Raw genomic sequence first — 27,293 nt, 5'->3', positions numbered from 1 at the left:
TTGGTTACCATAGTTCCTAAATGTATGTAGAAATGCAGGAAATGGGATTCAAATTGCAAATTTTTTTCTGGGGGAGTACCCCCAGACTTCCCATTTTATTGTGTCCCCCCCACTTCTCAAACCAAAGTTACGCCCTTGTCCTGAACACATCTCCAAACAAATTCAGCCATTTCTCAGTGCTCTAAGGCTGCGTTCACACATATCGTTTTTTCCCCAACTGCCAGTGCCCTTTTCTCATTAAAAGTAACCGGAAGCAGCCACAAGGCGCACAAAAGGCAGCCGCTCCCGAAAAGCGCTGCAGTCGGCGTTTTTTTCATTAGAGTGAAGCGCTTTCAAAAGTTGAGAAATGTTCAACTTTTCAGAAAAGCGCTGGGTGACAAACTATTAGTTATATTCACATTGATACAATCAACCACGCTTACGAAAAGTGAGAAATATTTATAGTTGATTGTGAATTTATTAATACAAATGAATTTGGATGTGGGTGTTCCAGCAATTACAACATGTAAAGACAAATTTTCAACACAATCAATCGGCATTATGGCACATACTAGGAAAATAAGGCCAAGGCCATCTCCTGGTACACCGGATTATCTCAACACCTCAAAAACAAACTTGCAGCTTGTTTTTGAGGTGTTGAAATTCACCAATTAAAACGAGGCCCAGAAAATGTCATACAAGTTTCTGCTGAAATGTGCATGTTCTGAAAATGATCATAATGCCTCGATCATGGCCTGAGGGATTAAAAGTGAGAGCGCTTATCACATTTGACCTTTTATTCATCACCTGAACTGAGGCAGCGGGGGTAGGAGTTGTCAGATTTGCACAGCGATGCACCAGCTAGCTATTGCCCCAAGAAAAGGATGAACTTTGCTATAGGGTTCTGTCAGTCATCACCTGTTGCTCAGGTAACACCTGTCACCTGCTGTAACCACAAACCAAAGCCTGCTTTGCTCTCCTGCTATTTGCGCTCACATGCATACTTGAGCATGAGGATGCAGCGTCTTGGCCGCCGCCCCTGAGACTGGATATGCAAAACTCCAGTTGCTGTAAGGAGTATGGGAAACGCTTCAAATTAGGAGGGAGAGAGAGAGAGATTTCAATTCAATTCAATTCAACTTTATTTCAGACACATAGGTCCATATCAGCAAGGAAAGAGAAATAAAAAGTAAACTACAAGGACAAGACAGCACAGAAATATGTACAAGATCACGGCAGCTCACAAGTGATTAAAACACATACAGACATTTGTTCCAATGTTTCCAGAAACAAGAGGAATACCTTGTGTCACTTTTTGGCTCAGTTAAAGCCATTATGATTACATTTTTTGACTCAATTAGCCGACACATAAATTTATACATGAAATTCCTCAACACAGCATGGAAGGTGGGGACATTGCTAGTCACAAACATAAGACTTGCACTTGTCCATCTTGGGAGCTTAAGCAAGATTCTGAATGCATCATTATATGCCACCTGAAGCTTTCTCATTTTTGCTTTACTATAACGGCACCACAGGTGGGCTGTATAGAGTGGAGTACAGTAGGCTTTAAAAAGAGCTGTTTTAACATCATCTATACACATATGAAATTTGCGTGCTAGCATATTGGCTTGTGCATACAGTTTGCAACGCTGGCGCTGCACATCATTGTCATCACATAAATCATTCCTGATGATATGACCCAGATATCTTACTTTGTTCACCACATTTAGTGCTTGGTCTGCCATAAAGAATGTAGAAAAATGTTGCTTCTGATCCTCCTTGGTTTTAGCAATCATAACAACACTCTTTTTAGAGTTAAATTTAATGTCATACTGCGCACCATAACTTGAGCAGACTCTGAGCAGTTGTTGTAAGCCAGCACTATAAGGAGACAGGACGACTAAGTCATCAGCGTACACCAGATGGTTAATAAGACTATTCCCCGCTATACATCCAGTCTTACACTCTTTTAGCTTTTTAGAAAGATCATCCATATAAAGGTTGAAAAGAACAGGTGACCGTATTCCACCTTGTCGGACCCCATTGGTCACTAGGAAGGGTGCAGATATACTCTTACCCCATCTAGCTTGCATGGTTTGATGCGAATACCAAAAATGCAAGATCCTTATCAAATATGGAGGGACCCCTCGCTCTTGTAGTTTAACAAAAAATTTACCATGATTAATTTGGTCAAATGCTTTGGACGCATCAAGGAAACACATAAATATTGTAGTGTTATGTCTTCTATACTTACTAACAACTTCCTTCAGTGCATATATACACAAATCTGTGCCGTGTTTATTTTTAAAACCAAATTGATTGTCAGTGGTTATTATGTATTCTTGAAGCCTTGAATTCTTTCTAATACTTTGGAAAGTATGCTAGCCAGGGCAATTGGTCTGTAATTTTTTATGCTGGATATTTTACCAGTTTTGTCTTTGACAACTGGCACTAATAAGACAGACAAAATAGAGTCAGGTAGTATGCCATGCATGAACAATCCAGAGAAACACATGGCAAGTAACACTGAAATCCTATGGCTAGCATATTTCAGATGTTCTGCTGTTATTTGGTCAAGACCACATGCTTTGTTCACTGCCAATTTCTCAATGGCATAGCACACTTCATCAGGTCTAATCACCACACCATCATTGTTAGAGGCATCACCAACATTAAATTCACATTTTTCTTAACACAGTTAAAAATATCCCTATAATGTTTCCTCCACAGTTCAGCAATATTTTTAGACCCAGTAACCCCATCAATACTACATGGCAAGCGCATCTTACTTTTATTGATAATCTTAACTTCTTTCCAGAATTCATAAACATTATTCTGCTGAAGCTTTTTGGCCATGGAGTTTGCCCTCATGGCCTGCTCATTTCTTTTAATAAAGCATACAGGTTTTTTTAGTCTAGCATTTGTGTGTTTCTTGTTTTCACACTCTGGGCCATGCGTAGCTTTTCCTGATAAAACCCAGTTTTTAATGGCTTCTTTGGCCTCTAAATGGAGTTAAGACAAATATTCATTCCATCCTGGCCTGAGATTATGTTGTTTAGACCTTTTTTGGCAGAATGATTTACTGCCATCATTTAGACAATTCACAATTTGATCATACATTTTACATAGATCATTATTGTGGTTTTGTTTCTTACAGTTAATGTTGCCACACAGAATAGCATCAAGTGGTATATCAATATTACTTAGGCTCTTATCAGTCAGTGAATTGTAATGCCAGAAGTCATCTTCTGTAAACCTAGACCAATCTAATTTCCCACTTTGTTCATGGTTATCATAACTGATGAACTCAGGTAGACTCTCAACATTTAATATCATAGCAACAGGTATGTGATCTGTTGTGGCCATACCATACAGGATCTCAACACTCTCTAAACAATCATGAGCATCAGCTGTGCATATACAGTGATCCAGCCAAGATGTTGTATGCCATGATTCACTGATATATGTGTAACTTTCTACTGGCAACAACACTTTGCTGGAAAGAACCAGCTTGCTATCTTGACAAAATTGAATTAAGTGTTGACCAAACAGGGAGTTATTATCTGAAATATCAGCGTTCATATCACCCACAACAAATATACATGTATATGCATTTTCTTTAATAAAAGTACTTATAAATGCGAGCCTGTTAAGATATTCATCCTCATTTCGGTAACATTCATAAGGAGTGTAAACATTTAAGATTATAAAAACATTGTTATTATCCACAATTTTAATTGCTATGCACCAGTCCACCTCTAGCCTAATCACACTGATCAGTGGATCATATTTCTTATGCCAGAGAATGGCAGAGAGAGAGAGAGAGAGAGAGAGAGAGAGAGAGAGATAGAGAGATCATGATACAACATGCAGTATGTGTTACAGTGTGGCAGAATGAGGTAAACCAAAGAACACACAAGATAAAAGAGTGAGTGTTAATCTCTAGGATAAGGGTATGATGCATTAGGTATTGTGCTTCTGACCATATTCTGGGTAAATTAGTATTTACATATACTTTTGTTGAAGTTGAAGTATTCTTTATGCCCTATGTTGGACTGGCGACCAGTCCAGGGTGTTTCCCTGCCTTCTGCCCAATGCATGCTGGGACAGGCCCATGACCCTGAATAGGAATAAACTGGTAAAGAAAATGAATGAATGAATGAAGTGTTCTTTGCTGTAATTAGCACTTTATCTGTCAGGATCTGAGTAGTTTTGTCGTGGTAAATCCCACGCATTGCATACTGAAAAGATGGTAAAACAATCCTTCAGACGTATTTGCACGTACTATTTGATCCAGGTCTGCGTCTGACGAAAACCTCTCAAGGTAAAGGACAGACGCTACGCTGAATGGTGAAACTAGTGATACCAGTGAAACTTCATTAGTGAAATTGCATTCATGCTTAAAGAAGCTTGAATGCAATGTTCTTTAACTTCAGACAAGGTTTAGGAAGATAGTTCCATTCCTAACTCCTAATCCAAGGATTTAAATGAACTGCTATCCATATTCCTTAATTTCATAATTTTGTTCCATCAATTATGCAAGAGTTGGGCTCCTTTTTTTCAAATTCATTTTGGAATTCTTCATTTTTGAGCTGTCCTTGTGTAGTGTGTATGTGAGTACATCAAGTACATCATTTAAAATGGGGATGTTTGTGAGACTTAACGACACAATACTGCCTCCCTATGGGAAAGCATAAAATATATGTTAGCTCAGGTTGCTCCCTCCACTTCCTGAAAGGCTGTTAGGCTGCCCCATCTTCAAGGGTATTCCTCATTAAAGGGTAATCATTTGTGCTGGGACCATGAACAATTATACCATATGCTTTTTAAATCACCTATAACCTGGTCAGTGACTCCACTTTAGATTAGTACTCATTTCCTGAGAAGCTAAGTGGACACATTTGAGCCAGTAAACTAACAAGCGTGCGCACATGCGCACATGCACACACACACACACACACACACATACACACACACACACACACACACACACAAATACATTGTAATCATGATGTCTCACTGTGATTCCAAAAACACTGTGCCATTGTGTTTTCATTGCAGGAAATAAAATCTGGTACAGGCTCAGTAAATCTCAGTGTTACACTTGCCCTGTTGGACCTACCAGCAATATGCTCTGTACATCTTAGGGATCCCAGGCACACACAGGGTTTACATTAACAGTGGAGTAAATAACTCATGAGTATGAACCCTCACTGCTACAGTACAAGCGCTCCCTCTGCAGGATAACATATGGACTCTGTTCTCATGGTGAGATAGTGCCACCTGGTGGTAAGTAGCTGAAGATAATGAACTTTATATACATACATATATACATGTGTATGTGTGCGTGTGTGTGTGTGTGTATATGTATATGTATATATGTACATATATATATATACTGTACATATATATATACTGTATATATATTTTTTTATATTATGTGTCTCCATACAATTCCATCTGAAGTGGTCCAGAGTAGATTTGTGTGTGTGTGTGTGTGTGTGTGTGTGTGTGTGTGTGTGTGTGTGTGTGTGTTCATTGAGACTGCATGCTATTTTTCACACTCCTGGGAGCTACCCAGCAAAACCACTACACCCACACTAAGGCTAAGTGCCTTGCTCAATAACACCTATTTGTTAACTGTTAAAGGTGCATTTATCAATATTTCTTCCTGCCTCATAGCACAAACAGATCATAGTATATCTGTGGGGGTTGATACGGTCATACCATGGTGTAAATTGTTACTTTCTATTTGTAGATTTCTGGCTTTCAAAATTCACTTTACTCTGTTTAGGAGATATAAAAAAAAATTCATTCATTCATCCCTCCCTCCCAAACTCCATCCCTTTGTTCCTTCTTTCTTTCTTTTCTTTTTGTCAGTGATGCATTCAGAGCTAAAAACAAATACAGCGAAGAACATTTTTTTTCAGTAAACACATTTTATTTGGTTTGGTAGCAAAAACAGCACCTCAGGACAACAGTATGATGTGGGCAGCCTCCTAAGGGGTCGAACAGTTACAGTTACAGGACACACACAGGGAAGACATGCACTACCTACTGTAGCAGGCATTTTTAAGACATTAGTTGACCAAAAACACTGAAGCACTGTTTCAGTACATTCACATTCCTTTGACAATACCACTTTGTCCATTTCATGCAACAGATTTTTCAAGGGAATAGCCCTTCGAGTGTGGAATAGATGTTGCATAGATTTGGAGGGAATGTTATATTTTTCTTTTTTTCATAGTTGCAATTTGCCCGTTGAATATTTGTCACTTTATGAAACAGGAATTCAAACAACTGTTTCAAAACAGACAGACAAACAGTCAGACCTCAGACATACAAAATATGACTGACAAAATAGATTCTTTGGTCCCTTTCAGATCTTTGGTAGAGTTAGAATTGTTTATTGCTTCACTAGAAAACACCTTTAAGGTCTATCGGAGAGTGGCTGGCAAGCATTTTACTTCAGATTTGCTTATTACATGAGAGTTGGGGAGTGAACTGTGAGTATAGAACTACCAGACAGGCAGAGGAGATCATAGCAGACAGGTAGCTAAACCTTGAAACTGAACTGCTCAATCCTCAACCACCTCGGAGGACTCAGACACCACTTTGCCGTCCTTGGTCTCGATCATCTTGATAACCACGTTCTTCTTGGTCTGGGTGGTGATGCTGCTGCCGCCGTAGCCGCCAGTGCTGCCGGTGCTGAAGCCGTAGCTGCCGGCGCCGCCGCCGTAGCTGCTGCTGCCGCTGCCGTATCCGCCGCCACTGCCGTATCCGCCGCCGCTGCCGTATCCGCCGCTGAAACCACTGGAGTAGCCGCTGGAGTAGCTGCTCTTCACGCTCTCCATAGGGAAGCCACTGTAGCTTGCTGTTGGGAGAGGGGAGGTTGGAGAGGACATGGTTAAATGTATGGAATCTATTAAAATTGAATTGAATTTGTAAGGAACGTACGTCTTAAGAAAGGCCGGGTGACTGAAATGTCACAAATAAACCAAGGCAGAGGTAATTTTGTCTGTGTGGGAATCTGTTCTTTTTTCTATGGACTTGATTTCTAAAGAACTTGACAGGAATATTTGATGTACCTCTAAAGCAAATGACAGAAGTTTGGTATAACTACTGTGATGTTTTTCTGATGATTATCTGCACGCATCCAACTTCATCATGGTATACTCTCAAGTACGAAGAATGTAACAGAATCCAGTCGATTGAGAGTGTTTCCTTTCCAGTTCTAGCACAAGGACAGGGCACAGAAGAGTTTACTTACTGCTCTGTTGGGAGATGTTGATAGCCTTGATGCCGTTTGCCAGCCTGTCCTCCTCTCCCTCCAGCAGTTTCCTGTAGGTGGCGATCTCAATATCCAGGGCCAGCTTGACGTTCATCAGGTCCTGGTACTCTCTGATCTGGCGGGCCATGTCCTGCTTGGCTCTCTGCAGGGCGTCCTCCAGGTCCTTGATGCGGAGCCTAGCGTCCCTCACAGCCAGCTCACCACGCTCCTCAGCCTCGGCGATCTGGGCCTCCAGGTTGGCACGCTGAGGGAAGATAGAGAAAAAGCTAAGTCCACACTCTTGATCATGAAATGAATGAGTGTTGGGCCTACTGACGGAATGTCTTGTATAAACTGTTAAATATCGCTATACATTTGTTCAACTTGGAATGTTGTCTAAGATTAAGAGTCAAACACTAATATCACGTGTTTGACAGATAACAACAGTTATCTGTTCAATTTTAGCTGCCTGGATCAAAATGTTGAACCATGATACCAAAGGTTTGATAAGATACCTAATGTGTTTCTTCCACATACCTGTCCCTTGACGGCATCAATCTCTGATGTCAGTCTCTGGATCATGCGGTTCAGGTCTGCGATCTCTGTCTTGGTGCTCCTCAGGTCATCTCCGTATCTGGTGGCAGATGTCTGCATCTCCTCGTACTAAATGAGCATCAGGAAAACATCAGGATTACTCATTTGAAAGCCTCTTGAACTTGTGTACTGACTGATGAATGTTATTACTGAGGCCTATGTTCAAGAGTTGATTGGATCCATGGTTCATGCTCAAGATAAACGGTGCATCATATAGTTGGAGTATACACATTTTACCATTCCAAATGTAAGAAGAATTAAAACTACAAAACTATGGTTTAAAAACCTCAACTGAAACCTGAGCATGACAAGACAAGTGCAAGAGAATCCTTCATCACCTTGCTCTTGTACCACGTCTCAGCCTCGGCGCGGCTGCGGTTGGCGATGTCCTCATACTGAGCGCGCACTTCAGCCACGATGGAGTCCATGTCCAGGTTGCGGCTGTTGTCCATCTCCACAATGACTGATGTGTCCTTGATCTGGCTCTGGAGCTCACGCAGTTCCTGAAGAAGTAAGAACGAAAGAGAGAGAGATTAAACACTTGGCAGAAACAAATTCTGAAGAGGCCTTTGCAATGCTGTCCATTCAAACCGCACCACGACGAGATAAACCATCCAGCTAATTCACTAGAAATGGCGCAAGACGCAAGTCAAGATGCTAAACAGATGTCAGGAAAAGCCATAAACACAGCGAGGGAACAATCCATTCCAAAATAAAACCGCAAAAATCATAACTATGCCATGACTGAAAAAAGACAGCTACCTAAAAAAATAACAAAAAAATGTTGATGAAAGCAACGAGAGCACATCTGTTTATGGTTAATACGATAAACTTCTAACTTGCAGTTGCTATCATTTCACAATCTAACTCGTAAGGATTACTTTCTCCAAAGAGTGAGCAGCATGCTCAAGACGATTGGGGCTTTCTGACCGAGAAGGGAAGAAGGAAGCATATAATGCAGTGGATTCCATACCTCCTCGTAGATCTGCCTGAGGAAGTTGATCTCGTCTGTCAGGCTCTCCAGCTTGGCCTCCAGCTCAACCTTATTCATGTAGGCCTCGTCAACGTCCTGAAGCACACAAAATCAAACAGTTGGAACAGGACAGCACAAAGAACCGACTTATATTAACTTCTTCTTGATGAAATAAATGCCAAAATGCTAAAGGAAAATACAGTGAGGGTATCAAATTTGTAGAACAACTCAAAGAAAAGTTCGATAAATCTTGATGCTGACCTTCTTGATGAGCACAAAGTCATTTTCACACTCAGTACGCTTGTTGATTTCATCCTCGTACCTGAAAGGAGAAAAAAAAGTTAGATTTTTGCGTATTCAGAACTTATGCACTGCCAGAACTCTAAGTACATCATGTTCCTGTGCAGTTTGGAGAGTTTATATGTCCAGCTAACACTAGGAGGCGTAAGTAATCCATCCCTCGCTCTCTATCTCCTTTGGGACATTTGCCTTATACAATGATTGTTGACTCCGGGCCAAGCATGAGCGGTGTTCCTGATATTTTTCCCCCAGGGCTCCTCTGACTTCAGCTGATACACAGATACGTACGGCACTGTTATTTGTGCATGTGTGTGTTTGTGTGTGCATGGATGTATATGTGTGTGGCTGCATGCGATCGTGCTTATGTCTTGTTCTGCACGGGTGTCAACGGCTTTGCTGACAGATATCCAACTCGGTCATGTAAATGATTTTCACCCCCAGTCATATGTAGCGTAATGGGTTTTCAGGACATGCCTGTTCAGTGCTGTAATTCCCTGGAGATCGAATGAGGTAAGACAATGGACAGATGTAGGGAGTAGCCCACAAAGAGATTATCTCAGTGTATGGCTCGTCCAGTGACCCGGACTGACTGGAATTCAGTCATTTCAGAAGTTGTTCTTGTGTTTCCCTGGAACTTCAGTTATTACTGAAAATGAATCCAGGAAATAACCATTGTGATTGATTTGACAACAGCATAACAGTGGAGTTTCTCAAAGTCACTGTACCTTGGACCTCCCTTCCATAGCTGATCCTTCTCCGATCCATTACTCCCATCTTCTATTCCACTTTCCACACTCACTAGATGAACCAATTGAACCAATTCCTGTGTATATATATCTTCAAAACCTTATCTATCCTTTCCATCTCTTCCTACTCCAGCCTTATCTATCCTTTCCATCTTTTCCTACTCCAACCATTCTCTCACTTCCTCCCTCCTTTCTGGCCTTAAATAGGTTCTTTGTATCCTAAACAGACCATATGTGTCCTAAATAGGCCCTTTGGATTCCTAAACCCCTATTTATCCTTAATAGGCCCCCTGTATCTTAATAGGTCTGAACAGGCCTGATGCCACCTAAACAGCTAATTATCAGTCCTCCTTGCCCCTCCCACACTCACTTGTTCTTGAAGTCCTCCACCAGGCCCTGCATGTTGTGCAGGTCGGCCTCCAGCTTCATCTTGTCGTTGCCGAGCCCGTCCAGCTGTCTGCGCAGGTTGGCGATGTAGGCCTCGAACATGCCGTCGATGTTGGAGCGGGTGGTGGTCTGTCCCTGCAGCAGGTTCCACTTGGTCTCCAGCATTTTGTTCTGTTGCTCCAAGAAGCGGACCTGGTGTGTAGAGAAGCAGGAGGAGAAAAGAAAAGAATGCGGGTGACGTTATATTATTGAATGAATGAATGAATGAATGAATGAATGAATGGTTTGAACTTCAATCAATCAATCGCCGAGCAAACAAACAGAAAATCTTTATCGTGACAAGGGACAATCATTTGTACCTATTTTATCTAGCATAAGATATGCCAGCCGTTGTCATCCATCAGTTATGAACTATTGAATTATCTTTCTGTCAGCCATTATTAAAGATGAGACTCCATTTAAGAGTGTAATGTAACTGCAGCCTGCTCTGCTCTGACATAATAGCATTGCCTCTGGGACAACATCCTCATAATCAATCAAATGCAAAGCCTGGCCATGCCCACTATTCACAATCTCCAGGGTTTATTGTTCTAATCTATCTTTGGGGCTATGTAAGCAGCTGCTGGCTGTGTTTTCCAGGCTGGCTGTGGTTTTTCCAAAGGAAGGCCTGACGTACGTGCATCCTGACAGGACAGGAGGTAGAGAGAGGGGGGGGGGGGGGGGCGAGGGAGAGGAAGATGAGGTTGGAAAAAGCTGGTGGTAGGTAGTTAACCCTTCTCCTGCCTGTCTTCCTGTTTTTGGATGAAACTGGGCAACATTTGCATGCAGATGCAAGAAAGGTAAATATTTAACTGTATTCTAGGTGTGAGGAGGGAGACAGAAGAGTGCAGGGGGAGTAAGCTGAGGGGGAGGATAATGATGTGGGCAGAGAGGGAGGGAGGGGAGGGGAGGGGAGGGGAGGGGGAAAGCAGGGAAGGGGAGAGAAGAGGTGGAGATGGGAGGAGAAGGAGGAGCACGGATCACATATTTGTGGACAGTAATAATAGGGTGTGAAAACAGATATGTGACTCTTGGTCGGTGTACCTTGCTCCCCAAACACATTCCAGTTCACAGGTGAGATGTGAAGAAGAGCCTCTTAACATGCCTCAGCTGAGCCCGAGTAAACAACTGACAGATAATTAGGTGCCTACGAACAGACTGTTATCACGCAAAAAGCAGATGATGGGGGGGGGGTTTGCAAAGTGATGAAAAAAATGCCCAGATAATCCTTTTTTTGTAATCCTGGCGAAGGGAGAAGGAGAGTTGTTACGTGGCCAGTCGACTGGCATCGACCAGAACATGAAACCAGCTGGCCTTTTTAAATATTAACCCACTGCCGAGGCCATGGGAGACAGATGCACCTTTGTGTGTGAAATCAGCCTATCGCAGTAAGGAAATGCCGTAATCGAATGCAGATGAAAAAACAAAAAGGTCTAAGTACAAAAGTCAGCCTGCTACTCCAGTATTCACTTCCCCTGGGAACTTGTAACTGTGTCAGTGTAACAAAAAGTACACGTATTGCCAGTTAGCGAATAATGTGAAATGTGTGTGTGTGTGTGTGGGTGAGTGGGGGGTGGGGTGATTGTGTGTCCATCGGGGCAGTATAAAGAGCCACACCCCAGCTAAGGGAGGGACCATTCCCAAGGTAACTCATATCACAACCTCTATGCTCCACCATGACACACCCTTCTCTCTCTCTCTCTCTCTCTCTCTCTCTCTCTCTCTCTCCCTCTCTCTCTGTCCCGCATGCCTGTTTTTCATCACTATAAAAGGAGTGCCAAAACCATAAGATAGAAAGCCTAACCCCAACTTGGAGCTACAAACACATTTATCTTCTCTGCCTTGGCTGCGTTAGTGGGAGGTGACGAAAAAGCAGAGAATAAATCAACTCGCAGCCAAAGTGAGCGTATCAGCATTACAGCACATGTGGCAAACATATGGAACTTTTCAATCAGCTCTATCGACTATTAAATAACAGTATCACTGCACTGAATACACGCCCACCGATTTTCCACCCTCCTATCACATTTTCTGTAGGTTTTACAAGCACAAGGCAAAGTGCGGTGCCTTGGCAACCTCGAATGGTGCAGATACACACACATTCACACACACAGACATCCAACCTATGTGACTTTCCAAGTGTTTACCTTGTCAATAAAGGAGGCGAAGCGGTTGTTGAGGCTCTTGATCTGTTCCTTCTCCTGGGTGCGGACGGCCTGGATGTTGGGGTCGATCTCCAGGTTCAGGGGGGCCAGCAGGCTCTTGTTCACAGACACAGCGGTGATAGGGGCCACACCTCCTCCGGAGCCCATGCCCATGCCCAGGCCTCCACTCATTCCCATGCCCAGGCCGTAGCCACCTCCATAGGCAGAGGAGCTGGAGATGTAGCTCCCACCTCCGAGGCCACCTCCCATGGCCCTGCTGCCTCCTCCATAGGAGCTCTGGACGGTGAAGCTCTGGCGGGCGCCGATAGGGGCTCCGGAGTAAGACCTGCTGCTGAAGTTCCTGGGGACCACTCCGGAAGTGGAGGACTTGATGGAGTAGCTGGTGGTCCTCTTTGACATTCTGAAATCTGGAGTAGTTTCTTTTGGGGGTTGTATTGGAGTCTGGGGAGATCAGACCAACAGGTTCGGCAGGCGAGGCAGAGGCAAAGGCAGGCCGGCTGAGGGGAGAGACCGGAGTGGATAGGCAGAGCAGAAGCTACTGAAGAGTTTTAAAGCGCCTGTTGCTGTGGGAGGGGACTGTGGCAAGCCGCGATTGGCTGCAGCTCTGGGTGAAGGGGAGAGGGAGGTGGGGCTGTAACACAACACTTCTGGTCTGTATGACACATTGTCCAACCACTCCCAACCCAGTACCTGGCCTTTTTAGAGGACTTTCTTTACTGTCAGAGAGAAAACTTGCTCTTTGTCTGGATTGTTGGGGAGAGCTTGTATTCCAGTCTTCCATTCCATTTCTCTTTCTTTTTTTCTTTCTTCCTTTCTTTCTTTTGTTCTTTCTTTCTTTCTTTCTCCTCACACTCTCTCTCCATGTGAAAGTACTTAAGCAGGCCATAGCCATGAGTCGGCATGTTGAATGTTCATGTTGTCTGGAGTTCATTGTAAGCTGTTGGGTCAAAGACAGAAAAATAATGTGCAGGGGGAGCAATGGTAAAAAAAAAAAAAAGGGTCTGGAGTGGGTGTGTGGGTGGGTGATGCATTTGCAGAAGTTTCTCTATCAGGAATATCAGGAAAATCAATGCCTCCATGTTTTACAACACTAAGTCAGGGTGTGTTCAATAACTCAGTGATAGAGGTGTGTGTGTGCTGGAGGGGGGAATAAAGAGTGTGATCCCAGTTGGTTTTGAATTGACTGTAGTAAATGTAGCTAAGCTTCACATCAGGCCCTGTTCTGCTTTGCTGCTCTGTTAATAATAATAATTTTTAGATGCTTGACACAGTCAATTAAACTTGAATTCACTTTAAGCTCTTTGACGATGTGAAACGAACAGAGGCTGTAAGTTATTTGTTTCCCCCCCGACATCACAAAACTTGATTAGCTCCGTGCAAACTAATTTCTTCAACTTCAATTCGTCATCCAGTCCAACAGGCCAACCTCCCTCAGCTGGTTTACATATTCAAATACACAGCAGGACAGGTTTGACTGCAACACAAACTCCATCCAACAAGTATGATAGTAGCTGTAGCTTCCAGCGATGGAGTTTGACTTCGGTTTGTCTCCTTCAACCAGATCATATGAAGGGTGATACATGTGGGGATGCAGCTGGATATGTACACAAGTAATGGGTCATTGTGCTGTTTGTGTCAGTATACACTGTGAAACCTGCAAAGTCGCCAGGACAAACACTGCACAGTAAACTTATTCTGATTCAGAGAAGCACCTTCAACCACATTCAATAGTGATATCATGTCTATATTGCCTGTTTTCTCACTATATTTCCCATTTACAACTAGCTTTAATACAGGAATGCAACTATTATTACAACAGGAGATGCTTCAGGATCTTTGGCTGCTTTGGATGCAGGTAACCTGGAGGTAACCCCCCAGGCCTGATCTGAATGTAACACTCTGTCACACTGTATGTCTGTATCTGCAAACCTGGTGAACAGCACTAACCTGCTGGCTGTCATTACTGCCCTACAGGCGGTGCGTTAGGTGAATGCTAAGCGTGCCTGAGAATTTTAAAAACAATGAACCCAGGTGACAAAGTGTATTGTGGTCATATGTGACATGACACACTTTACTGCTCTATATAAATAAAAACCACAATGCAATTCACCAGTCACTGTGTTACTGTAATACTGGGTTGAACACACACCAATCCAGTATTCAAAAGTCATGCGGTGATGCCCATTCCAAACTCACTGTGTATTTACACCTGCATAGAAATTATAACACAATTAAAATGATAAAATGATAATCAATTATTACACCACACTGATAAGCGAGCTACTATCGCTCCTATCACTCCTGCCCATGGTCTACTTTTACCTTTATCATGTTTCTCACCATAATATAACAGCGGCACAGTGGTGCAACCTTCACCTCCTTCCAGTTACCCGCCCTCCGTTCCTGCCTCCCCTCCCTCATTCATTCCCTCCTCCGATCGCTAACCCAGGATGACTCATGAGCCTTGGCACTACCAGTCCCCCCCCCCCCCCCCCCACCCCCCCTCCATTCCCTCTTCCCTCCATCTACCCAACCTTTTTTTCCCGCCAGTGGCTCCCTTGGCCTCGTGATCGTCATGGAAACGTACAGAAATAAGAGTCAACTCCGAAAGCTGGACGCAAACCCGAGTGTGTGACTTGTGCCACTGCAATGCGCGGAGGACATTTTCTCGGGCTCAGTCATCCTGCAGAAAGCGTGTGAGGCAATATTGACACACTGTTGTGAATCTGAATTTGAGTGTTTGCCGCAAGATGAAAATTTGGTAACACGCTGGAAGAAAACTAAATACAGCACCATGCCAAAGGGGAATTCCTGTTTTATGTGAAATTCAGATGAGAGTAGAGAAATGGGAATTTTTTGGAAATCATATATCATCATCAGAAACATGCTTCAAATTTGGTAGAATAGCTTCTAAGTTTAGTAATAAAAAAAAAAATGTTGTTGATCTATTGGGAAAAGCCACATGAGCCAAAATTTACATTGTGTCTAGAGTCCAGATTTATGAAGAAGAATAAATCTCTCTCTAAGTTTCTGGGAGTAAATTGATTTCAGGTGATTCCACCATAATTATGAAACCGCGTCCCGGTTGAACCTGTGATTCTCATTAATTTAGCCAAGCCAAACGATGCGTCACCATCTAACGAAGTTCTGGTGATGTTTATGCAGGAATCGCCACAGAAAGAAGAAACACTGCTAAAGATAAAGAAGCCATCTGAACATCACATGACACCTGAAAAAACATGAAGTAAAGGAACTAGCCTCGACTGCAAGTTGTGCAATTGTTGACTTGTGTGTTATCTCACTGTACACCCCTGACACCTCAATATCAGGAGTTGTAAAGATAAAACAATCGCTATAAACAATACGAAAAACGATCAGTGTTGTCACCAAAATAACTGCAGCGGTACTGGCATTTCTCATTCCTCCCTACATAAGGGTTTGTTGTCGTTACGGTGGTGAAACAGGCTTCCGATCATATTTGGACATGAACAACATTGTAATTATGTGCTATAACAACATCATCTCTGTCTCGGTCTCTCTGTCTCTGTTCCCGTCTCTCTGTCACTGTGTTTTTTTACATGCAGGTACATGCATATGTGCCCTATAATAACTCTTTGCGGTCTTTTGTTGTATGGTAAGCAGCAGTTTTTCCAGAGTATTTACTCTGCTCTCCACTCTATTCTCCTCAGCAGTACAACAGGCTTTCATCAGAGCTGGTCACATGCTGCAGATTATTATTGCAGATTATATCATCTGTCACTACTACAGCAGTATCCATATGTTGATACTGTATCTGCTAGCCTAGCACTCCTCAAAGTGTGTGTTTGCACCATTTTAGATGTTTGTCAATACAGCGTGTACATGCAAATGTACCTTATGATCAGTTTGTTGAGCCAACAGACTCAACAAACTGATCCGCAAGGCCAGTGACGTTGTGGGGGTGGAGCTGGACTCTCTGGTGGCAGTGTCACAGAGGAGGATGCTGTCCAAGTTACATGGCATCTTGGACAATGTCTCCCACCCGCTCCATGACTTGCTGGTCAAGCACAGGAGCACATTCAGTGCAAGACTCATTCCACCGAGATGCGCCACAGAGCGCCACAGGAACTCATTCCTGCCTGTGGCCATCAAACTTTTCAACTCCTCCCTCAGAGTGTCAGACACTCTGAGTCAGTAGACTAGCTCTTGAACCTATTTCACCCTGTCAGCAGTTATAACCCATAACTTATAACTTATATCTAACTGTGCAATACCAATTTTTTTGTGCAATAATTCAACTGCAATAATTCAACTGTGCAATACTTATTAATTATTTAATTATTTACACTGGTGTATGTATATATTGGGAGTATGATGCATATTGTACAGAATTCTTATTTCTCTTATTTCTATATTATTATTATTATTTTTATTCTCATTGTTATATATTGTAGTATAATGCACATATTTTACATATTTCTTACTTTCGTATTTCTATTTTTCTTATAATTTCTTATAATTTCTCTACGCTTGTATATATTCACTTCTACAATGTGAGCAGCTGCAATGTAACCCAATTTCCCCTCGGGGATCAATAAAGTATTTCTGATTCTGATTCTGATTCTGATAATTCTTTTGTTATATGGCTAGCATGAGTTTCTCAATGGTATTTGCTGGGTTAGATCAATATATCGGGCCAACATTGGCTTTTTATTAAGATGCATAACAGTCAGTATGCAACATTTTGAACATTTTTGTTTCCGCACAAGTATGTATCAATTATTATTTTTAGTAGTACTAGTAGTAGTAACAGTAGTAGTTGTAGTAGTAGTAGTAGTAGTAGCAGTATCATTATTCTTCAGGGAGAAACACTGAATACATACATTCCTTGGGGGGGAATTTTCTGGGGGGTTTTCTGATAATGGTAAAATTTAAAAATATTGATTATCAGCACAAAATATCACCCAGCAGTAGATTCAATCCAACAATATCAATAAAATATATATATATATTCTCTAGTATTTACTACTGCCATTCATTCTTTTCTCCTCCAGCTATCCAAACAGGCTTTCATCAGGACCGGTCACATGCTGCAGATGATTGTCATATCATCTGTCACTACTACATCAATAGCCTGAAGTTGATACTGTATCTGCTGGCTAAGCAGTCCTCAGAGTGGGCGTTGTCATCATTTTACTATGTGTGTGTGTGTGTGTGTGTGTTATTTCTTGTTTGACTGGCTGGTGTGCAGCGGTGAGCAGGATTTTACAGCGGGATAAGTAAGTGTACACAGAGATAAATGACACTGATGGACCTTTACTCTGTGTGGGCCGCAACACTCTATAAACGTCTTGAAAGAGTTATCGCAGTCAGCCCTCAACCCTGCACAAGGTTGGCCGAAGGTGTGTCTGGCTGGGTCTCTGTGTGTGTGTGTGTGTGTGTGTGTGTGTGTGTTTGTGTGTGTGTGTGTGTGTGTGTGTGTGTGTAGGCAAGCTTGCAGGACTGTAAGGGTGTGTGTCAATGGGTGTAACTCTCTCCCCTGTGCTCCAATCGACCATAAAAGACACACAGGGTGGAGATTCATTTGTCATGTTAATCATGATACAAATCTTCCAAATATCTCAAAGATCATTTGCAATGTACAACAGTCCTGTAAACTGTGAAGTGTCTCAGCCTGAATAGCCTAAAGTAAATGTCATTATCATGGATTTTCTTGCATTTCTCCAAACTGACGCCATCATACCAGCAACTTTCCTGAAATTTCTCAACTCCACGATTGATTTCATCGTGTTTGAGGTTACCATAACAACAAGCCGTCCAACGACCCGTCCTATCAGGACACAGTATGAGCACAATGCACTTTGGACGACTCTTAGTGTTTTAAAGCCCATTGTGTTGCAACTGGACCTTCACTATACCTTTAACCAGTGAAATCAACCCCTTCCTGTCAGATTGCGCAGACCTGTTTTACGGCACTTTCCTCAGGTACGGCAGGTTCTTAGCACTATACTGGAGAAATTATAGGGTGGAAACGCCCCAGTACCCCAGCCTGGGGCCGGTGGACAGACAAGTGTCTTACAGTAAGAGTACTGCTGTACTTACAGACTGAGCCACTGCACTTTTACACCAGTAAACTACGACCTCTAGTACAGTAGATGATCCTCATTGGGCAAATATCCACAAAAAACAATTATATTTTCAAGAAAGCCTTAATTTGTGCTTTTTTTCATAAACATTCTATCCTTATATAACGTACTATGATATATGCTATGAACTTCTTATCATGCAGATTTATGTCAGCCTTGAAACTTTATTCCACAAATAGAAAGTTGGGTAAACACACCCAAAGTACTGCAATACTATAAAAGTGTGTTCACCAGCGGCTACCATTGTAAATCATAGTGCACTGTCTTTTATGTGACCTATACAGGGATTCTGTATCTGTACATCTGTTTTTAAATGTTTTATGACTACGGGTCCAGGTATTTACAGGACAGTAAAATATGTATAGATTATCTATCTATACATATTTTACTGTCCTGTAAATGTACCTGCCTGCAATCTTCCCTTTTAAATACTTAACCCCAGACACTATGATCTTCATAGATGCACACAGAGAGGCTAAGTGAAAAATGAAAAAAAGGGAAAAACATATAGTGGCTCGTCCCTAGCTCGATTCCTATCCAAACCAAATGTTTTGAGATAGTCAGCATATTTTTCTATCTCTGCTGTTGGGAACACTAGCAAGCTGGCTGTGCTCTGTAAGTACCAGGACAGCCAGGATGACACCCTAAACCCCTACCCCAGGCCTAGTACCTGATCCCAGGCCTGAACCCTCCTGCAGGTGCAGGACCAGCCGCTGCAGCAGGCTCCAGCTCTTTATTTCAGGCATACCTGTGTTGAGGAAGAAATGGAAAAGCATCTAAACTAAGCAACATTGCTTTATGCCCACTTAATATGCAACCTTGACCCATATTTAACATAACATTGACAGATAACATTGGCCAAGTCAACTTGACAAAATAATAACTTGTTGTCTTCTAGAACTATAATTATCATTGGTTGTTCAGTCTTGTTCCTATGACCTTATACTTTTCGACCAATAGCTTTATTATATTCTACCTGTATAAACATAATCATGAATATTCAACACTATAAAAACTGACACTCTCTTGTCCTGAGTTTTCTGCCACTCCTGTCATTCCTGCTCCAGTGCCTCCACACTTTTTTTTAGCTTTTGCAGAGTAACACCCTAGGTCACTTTTGGTGGATTTCCCCTTTAAGACAAATTTTGCAATTCAGTGCAACATAATGACAGGACCAACTACGTGTTCTCCTGCCATCAACTGCTACCAGACCGTCACTTACAACTTCTTCGCAGCAGTTTGAACCAATAAAATGGTACGCTTCGCATAAAGGTCGCATGAGGAGAAACATGGGCAGAAAAGGGAGCAAGAAGAAGAGGAGGAGGAGGAGGAGGAGGAGGAGGAGGAGAGAAAACGAACATGTTCCATGGAAAAACCTGGTCCTACTCAGCACAGTGGCCCGGCGCCCATTTTACCAGTGCCCACAAAAAGTTGGGTTCTCTATTTGAATTTAGCCTCTCTCTCTCTCTTTCTCCCTCCTCTCTCTCTTTCAAGAGCAGCATTTCCTGCTTTGTATAACAGAGACTCTTTATTTGTAGAATGTGTGTGTGTGTGTGTGTGTGTGTGTGTGTGTGTATGTGTGGAACCCTTGCACTTCTCATTATGTCTATTCTTCCAAGTCTGATTCATCACATGCCATTTATCTGTCTTCTCTACTTCTATCTACACACACACACACACACACACACACACACACACACACCACGTGTTCCTCTGTGTGAGTCCTCCCGTGATCCCTTTTCCTCCTCCCGCCCTCTCGTTGCTCTGGCGCTCGCCACACCCACGGTCGCCACGGCAACAGGCTTAACTACAGAGCGACGATAGCTTTGCCAGACACATATATATACGACCGCCGCGGAAATAGTTTGGGGCGCGGTTGCCGTGGATACGGGGATACGTTTGACCCATACAGTGTGCGAGCCGCAAGTGTGGAAACACGGCAGCCTGGATGTGTCATCGGAGATTTGTAACCGTCTCTCCTCCAGGGCAAACTCATTCACAGTTGTAGTCCTCCGCTGAAATATTCACCTTAATGCGCCGAGGCTCACGCTCTCGACATGAGTATTCTCTTGGCTCTTATCTGGAGCAGGAACGCCGGCCTCATAGCCCAAACAGTCCCTCCGGCCCGCAGAACAATGCAAAGACAAATAAATGTTGGCAGAGACTTTTAAAGGAAAAGGAAGTCTGTGAATTTGTGCTTTTTTTTTTTTTTTTTTTCTGTGCATAGCCAACTTACAGTCTCTCTTTTTTACACTTTTTTAGTAAAAGTAGAGAAAATGGTATGAGTCAAAAAGTAAGCTGCTCTGTTTCCAATTTAAATGCCAGGCGCTGGTTACAATAACCTCCGTTGTTTTAGTTTGTGTGTGTGGTTTCAATTACTTGGATGTCATAAATAGATATGGGGCTCCAACACGGACCATCTAGCGAGATTTGCGTTTATTAAAGAGCGCATCAACAGCTGATCTACCGAGTCATACAACACTTCAAAAAAGCTATTCTGAGACGGTCCTCGGGCTAAAACCTTTCAACGATGGAGAAGGCAATCGTGGAGGTTTTCGTCCGGGCATGTGTCTGCACCGTCGATTAGCTGGGGAAGATCGTTTCTTCAAAGTTTGAGTTAAAACATACAGCCTGAAGGCATGTAAAGGAAGAGCCGGTTGAATGTTATGCAACTTGGCGACAAGGCTGACTCATAGGAACCCATTCTCCACAAGAGCTATAGAACTGCCAGAGTGGAGGCGGTCTTTGGAGTTGCAGTGAAACAATCAAATCTTGAATGAATTACCATCATGTCGTCATCATATATTGCATTTGTTTTAATATATGCTTTCGTTTTAGTGTAAAAGTGATTTGTGTATTTGTGCTATTCACATGCATATAGGATAAAAGTTCACATGCATAGGATAAAAGTTATTCCAGTTCTATTGTTTTTGCGCTCTCTCTCTCTCTCTCTCCCCCCCCCTCCCCCTCTCTCCCTCCTTCCCTCCCTCCCTCTGTCTCTTACTGTGGTGTAAATCATCATCCATATAGTTCCTCAGCAATAACAGTACAACTCTCCTAAGCATAGTAAATGGAAGTGCAACCCCCCACCTTGGAGCTGCAGAACAATACGAACAGTGTGCTTCAAATGTCAGCGCTTTACATCCAAAAAGGCTCCGAGGTGCTGAGAAAGAGCACGGAAAAGAAAAGTAACAGGGAAAACATTGGATTGGCGCCTGGAAATGAGAGTATTTTTTTTTTTTTTTTTTTCTTCGGCCGCAGTGGGAATGTACAGAGGAGGATTTTAGACCCTGGCAGAGATAATTGACACTTACCTCAACAACACTGATAAAAGTCCAAATTTAGCTCATCCTACGGTCGCGGGTACCTGAGGAAATATGTTGGATATGTTTGGCGAAACCGATGGATGACAACGGGCACATGAATGCGTATCCATCTGTGTGTGAATGTGTGTTTGTGTTTTTCACTCTCTTCCTCAGCGTGTGTTTCTGCCTCTATAGTCCAATGTGTGTGTGTGTCCATTGCATGTGTCAGCCCGAATCTTTCAAAGGCCCAAGACTACAATGTGTCCTGTCATGGCAGATGCACACGTTCACACACAGCGTGCCAATCTCTCTCTCTCTCTCTCTCTCTCTCTCTATCTCTCTCTCTCTCTCAGTGACTCACACACCGACAACGCTGTTTACAGAAGTGTGTGAGAGATCCATTCATGAAAACCGGCCCTCACCCTGTCTTCATGTGTCTAGCCGCAGTGACATATCTGCAGAGCAGTCTAGCTGGCACGTACACACAGGTGAAAGATAATCTGGGCGTGCTGAGGTGTGGCTTTTGGGGGTGGGATGACAGATTCTTTTAATTAACTTGATCTGACAATAGTGAATCGATTCAGGACCGGTTCATTTGAGTCACCTTTTGTAAAAAAAAAAAAAAAAAGGCAGTTTCGTACCCGTCACTTTCTCATGTTACATTCATTTTCGATCGGTCCGATTCAGCAGCCGTTGCTAACTCGCTATGATGTCCATTCAATTGCCTTGAGTTTGGAAGTTTGACCCATCACCAATGCCTCCATCCACACCCACACCCACCCACCCGCCCCCACTCACTGTCTTTGTCCACTTGGTTGCGTGCCATAATGCAACATGGACCACGGAGGTGTGTGGCATACATGCATGCCACACAGAAACACATAAAAATGCATGCATATATATATATATAGATACATACAGAGATGAACACCAATGCCACACACTTGCAGACAGAAACACACACACACACATAGTCAGTCTTTGAGTGTTTTAGTTGAAGCTGACCCAACAGCTTACAGTTTCGCATTCAGAGAACACTTCACACATTCACCAGGAAGATTCACTAACGGCCTGTCACAGTATTTTCCGATGAAAACCATATTTTTCAGTTTCTAGTTGAGTGTGTTGCAGTCGAGACAGAGAGGTGAAGAGAGACGGGACGTTTGCTATGGAACTTCTTATTGAATTAAAACTGTAATTGGTGACTTCATGGTCATACTGTAACATGATGTGACTGTGAGTCACACTGGTCTGAGTCCCCTTTGATCAGCTGGCTCTGACCCCCTCCTGCACACACACTGCCCAAAAACAGTTTGTGCATAAAATGTTTAACAGCGTTATAACCTTACATAATAAAAGAAGGAAGAAAAAGTATTACTTAATTAAGTTCTACATCAATTGAAGCTATTCCCATGTTCCCTTTGTGGACTGGCATTCAACTCGTACCCTTTACGACTGTTGGTAATGTGCCATTCAGCAAGCAAACAGCTTGCTCAACATGCTGATAATGAGCATATGATACAAAGTCAGGGGTCACTGTCAACACAAAATGTACAAGGCGAGGATATGACATTACAAGCCTGGTATTTCTGTGTAACATTAGCCTGCAGACAGATTAGTACTGTGCAGAGTGTCATGGCCATAATATTATGTTTTCACACAGTCTTTATCAGCGCCTGATCTGGGCTGAGCTGGGTGGGACTCTTCAAGTATGGGAGTTTACCAGGAAGTGTGGGCAGGGCCTGCCACAGGTGAAGATAGAGGGATACACAAGTATGTGGAAAAGTGTTTTCAATCGTTTCTTCTCCTCCCATCTCTCCCCCTCGACCCACTGTGTATAAGTATATATATTCCTGCCCCAGCTTGCTTGGGTCCGCAGCATGTGTGCAGCTGGGTGGGTCCATGTGTTCAAACGCACGATGATACACAAAGCCTGATTGCAGTGTTTACGCTGGGCCTACTCTAATGTGTGGCTGCTGGAGGAGGGCCTCATCACGTTGGTGTAATGTGGTATAATTTAAAAACAAAAACATAGAAAGGGAGGCCACTTAGTGTGGGTGGCATGGGCGAGAGCTGACTTGCAAAGCAAGTTTCACTCCAACAGCAAATATAGCAATGTATACATTTCCCTTATCTAATCTTTCATACTTTGTGAAAGTCTTTGTGTTATGGTAGTGTGTATTTTGATTACCTGTTATGTGAAGAACAATGAACCACCATTACTACCAGGTTAAAGCAGGCAGATTTCAAAAGCTAGTTGTTGGAAATGCTCAGCTCTTTGCTGAAGAGATGAAGTTTGAATTTGGAGGGGATAGTTGCCATAGTACCAAAACAAATGAAAACTGATGGTGATATATATGAAAAGTTTCTTTCAAAAATGCAATGTCTTCATTTTAGAAAAAGTTCATATTCATATCTCTTAAATATCTTGGCTCTAAATCTGTCAATGTGTCCAAGGAAATAAATCACCTGCTGTTCTTTAAAAAGTAAAATCACTTCAATTTCTCCAATTTGTAAGAGTGTGTTCCTTCTTTTCTTTCATTTGCAACAAAGCCCATCACATGCTCAAACTGTTTACAACATTCCCATTTAATGAAACATCTTAAATATAGAGAGAGATGCTCTCTAATAAGGGGAATTAGCCATGTTAGCTCTGCATTGACTGTGTATTGGTACAGACATCTTTGAAGACCGTTATGATTTACAAGCGGAGTTGCTCTGACATTCCTCGGGGCGAGGCCCAACACCATCCATCAGCAAGTCATGTAATGGTTTTCTGTTGGCCCACGCAACACAAAGGGCTAAAACAGCTACAAACTGGTAAAACGTCCCACTGAGACAGAGGGGAAATTGTATGGGTGTATCAGCTAAGAAAATACATATGTAACCCCCTAGCATTATAGAGGTGGGGGGAGTTCTTCACAAAGCCCCCTCACTGAGATGAAGGGCAGTTATGAGAGAGTTTTGAGAGAGATACCATATAAGTCAACAGTGATCCCGGTCTCTACTTCCATTATAAAAGAACAAAGGTCCAATTTGGAAATACTAGAGAGTAGAGAATTCATTTTTGGACTTCAAAGTCAGCGTCAATACACCATTTTATTGAAACATAAAGCATGAATAGACCTGTCATTTGCTTACTGCAGTGTGAGGAACAGTGCTTAATTTGTGCCGGATCCTGCCGGAACAGGATCCGGCATCTCGTGGTTTTGGACTACCTGCATTCTGGAACTTATTTGTGTGGACCCGGCACCTCTGGTGGCATGAGAGTTTTGTTTTTGTTTTGTTTTTTTAATAATCCCAATAGTTGACACTTCCTTTCCCCTCCCTTCCAAAAACCTAACTGGCTCATTTCCATATGAAGACAGGTGATTACCCTATTAGAAAGTGGCAACTAGCGCACAGTAATCATGTCACGTGAGTGAGCTGCTCTGCAGAGTGTGTTATGGTAAACTTCAGGCATCGTCATGGCTAAAAGACAGTTGAATTTGCTGTCCATATGTTCGCTGTGTGGACTATTTTTGGAAAATTAGACAAGGTAAGCATGTTTTGTTTTTTTTGTAAACGCAGTTATATCTTTAGTCCACTTCTTGAAGGACAGGTTTGTAAAAATGCAATAATCAAATATTGTTATAGGTCAGCAGTAGTCGGAGCTCTAAGGTCATATAGTCAGTCATTCAGTAATGTTAAGGCTGTTGGTCTACAGTAAGCTGTATGGCTACACTGAGCACCACCGTGCCTCCAATGTGCTTGTTGTCTTGATATGTTCCGGAACCTTTTCCCTCCAGACCGACTCGCGGGAACACCGACCCCTTGGTGTTCCGGGACCTCATCATTTACAAATTAAGCACTGGTGAGGAATTCATCATGGTTGCTGTGACAATCTAATGAGCTGTGGTGAAAGTCGGGTGAATCTAGTCAGAACGCCCCACCTGGCTGAGTGACCGAATTCACTGGGAATTGGCTTTTTTTTGGAAGTCGGTGTTTGAATTTCACACTCTGTGACCGATAATATCTGTCATCTGTTCATGACAAAGGAGCGCAGACAATTGGTGTCAAGTGGTGGCATTGTCATGAAACCAAAATGTGCCACTTTGGCACTGCTACAATAGGACACTCAACATTGATAATGGTGCACACAGGCGGTGTTAAATATCACATTTGACCTTTGAAGTGTCTACTATGAAGTTTGTGTGCACTTTTAGCAGCTTTCTGGTAGGGCTGAACAATTAATCGAAATTTTATCAAAATCGCAATATGGCCTACAGCAATTTTCAAATCGCAGGAGGTGCAATATTTGTTAAAGGTGAAATGTGTGTGTCTGCAGAGATGTCCTGGCCTACACATCATATTCTACAGACTTAAGAAAACATCTTTGTTTGGTACAGATCCCCGCAAAAATCACACCATAATCATTTTAATACGTTTTTCAATGAAAATCTGTAATGATGTAAAAATTATCATTCCCTCTAATATCGCAAATCATATCGCAATTGCAATATCAGTCAAAATAACCGCAATTAAGATATTTTTTCAAAATCGTTCAGCCCTACTTTCTGGTCCCAGGCTGGGTTCACAAGGCATCCTGCATTCATCCTGTGTTCACCCGCTTTCACGCTTTCCCAAGTATTAAAACTTGGACGTTGGCATCGAAAAAAACGCCGCCCTCATCCTCAAAAAACATAACCCGAAATGTGCTCAAGCTATTAGGCTCTTAACACCTTCCAAAGTAAGCAAGAGTTGCACGTTGGCGCGGCGAGAGGAGAACAATAAAAGAGAAACACAATGGCGCGGGCCAAACAGCAGGCACTCACGAAAGGGAAATAAAGCTGACGTGACTCACTCCCCATCACGGCTGGGAGAAAAAAAAAAGAAAAAAAAAAGAATTCGAACATCTCCAAATCTAAGCCTCAAATCTGGATCTGCGCTTCCCGTCCTGACCGCGGATGACTCATAAAGGGTCATTATATGTGGGGTTCTGTGTCGGCTCTCTGCACCAGAATTGCAGACGTTGGCACTGGCCGCCACTGCCTTATAAAACCGACCGAAATGACTCTGCGAGCTGAGCGGAGCTGGAAACAAACACACACACACACACACACACACACACACAAAAGCGCTCCTCCATGTTACTGGCATCGCCCCCCGTTTTTTTTTGTGTTTGTTTTTTGACACTCTTTTCTCTGTGTTTCTCCCTGGGTGGTAGCGGGGAACAGCGGCCAAGAGTCCAGAGTTAACACCAAAGATCCTTTGTCCGGAGCTTGGTTTACTGCAGAGAGGAAAACTGCAGGGCTTTATAGGCCTGTGTGAGAAGCAGGTATGATGGCAAAGATCGGAATGCGGCAAGCTGGCAGATGGAGGGAGAGAGAGAGAGCGAAGGTCAGCAGGGGCGGAAGGGAGTGGCCGC

The 27,293-nt window shown here is 42.8% G+C and overlaps 1 protein-coding gene across 2 annotated transcripts; it reads right to left on the bottom strand.

Moving 5' to 3' along the window:
* Nucleotides 1–5,907: 5,907 nt before the first annotated feature.
* Nucleotides 5,908–12,971, bottom strand: LOC139654974 (intermediate filament protein ON3-like). Of its 2 annotated transcripts, none has more exons than XM_071532260.1 (8): nucleotides 12,439–12,971; nucleotides 10,236–10,444; nucleotides 9,081–9,141; nucleotides 8,820–8,915; nucleotides 8,185–8,349; nucleotides 7,790–7,915; nucleotides 7,249–7,517; nucleotides 5,908–6,795 (listed from the first exon to the last, which is right to left on the bottom strand). In XM_071532260.1, the coding sequence occupies exons 1-8, from the start codon at nucleotides 12,853–12,855 to the stop codon at nucleotides 6,561–6,563; spliced, it is 1,578 nt and encodes a 525-aa protein (XP_071388361.1). In that variant the 5' UTR covers nucleotides 12,856–12,971; the 3' UTR covers nucleotides 5,908–6,560. The 2 variants fall into 2 exon arrangements, with proteins under 2 accessions (XP_071388361.1, XP_071388360.1); XM_071532259.1 differs by having other exon boundaries at nucleotides 5,908–6,856; nucleotides 7,253–7,517.
* Between the last annotated feature and the right edge of the window lie 14,322 nt (nucleotides 12,972–27,293).

The sequence above is a fragment of the Centroberyx affinis genome, unplaced genomic scaffold (assembly GCF_046629955.1).
Source record: "Centroberyx affinis isolate AG114_WGS23_722 - 3 ecotype Tasmania unplaced genomic scaffold, CSIRO-AGI_Caff_v1 ptg002180l_1, whole genome shotgun sequence".
Classification (NCBI taxonomy): domain Eukaryota; kingdom Metazoa; phylum Chordata; class Actinopteri; order Beryciformes; family Berycidae; genus Centroberyx; species Centroberyx affinis.
This window is presented reverse-complemented; position numbering and strand designations above follow the sequence as displayed.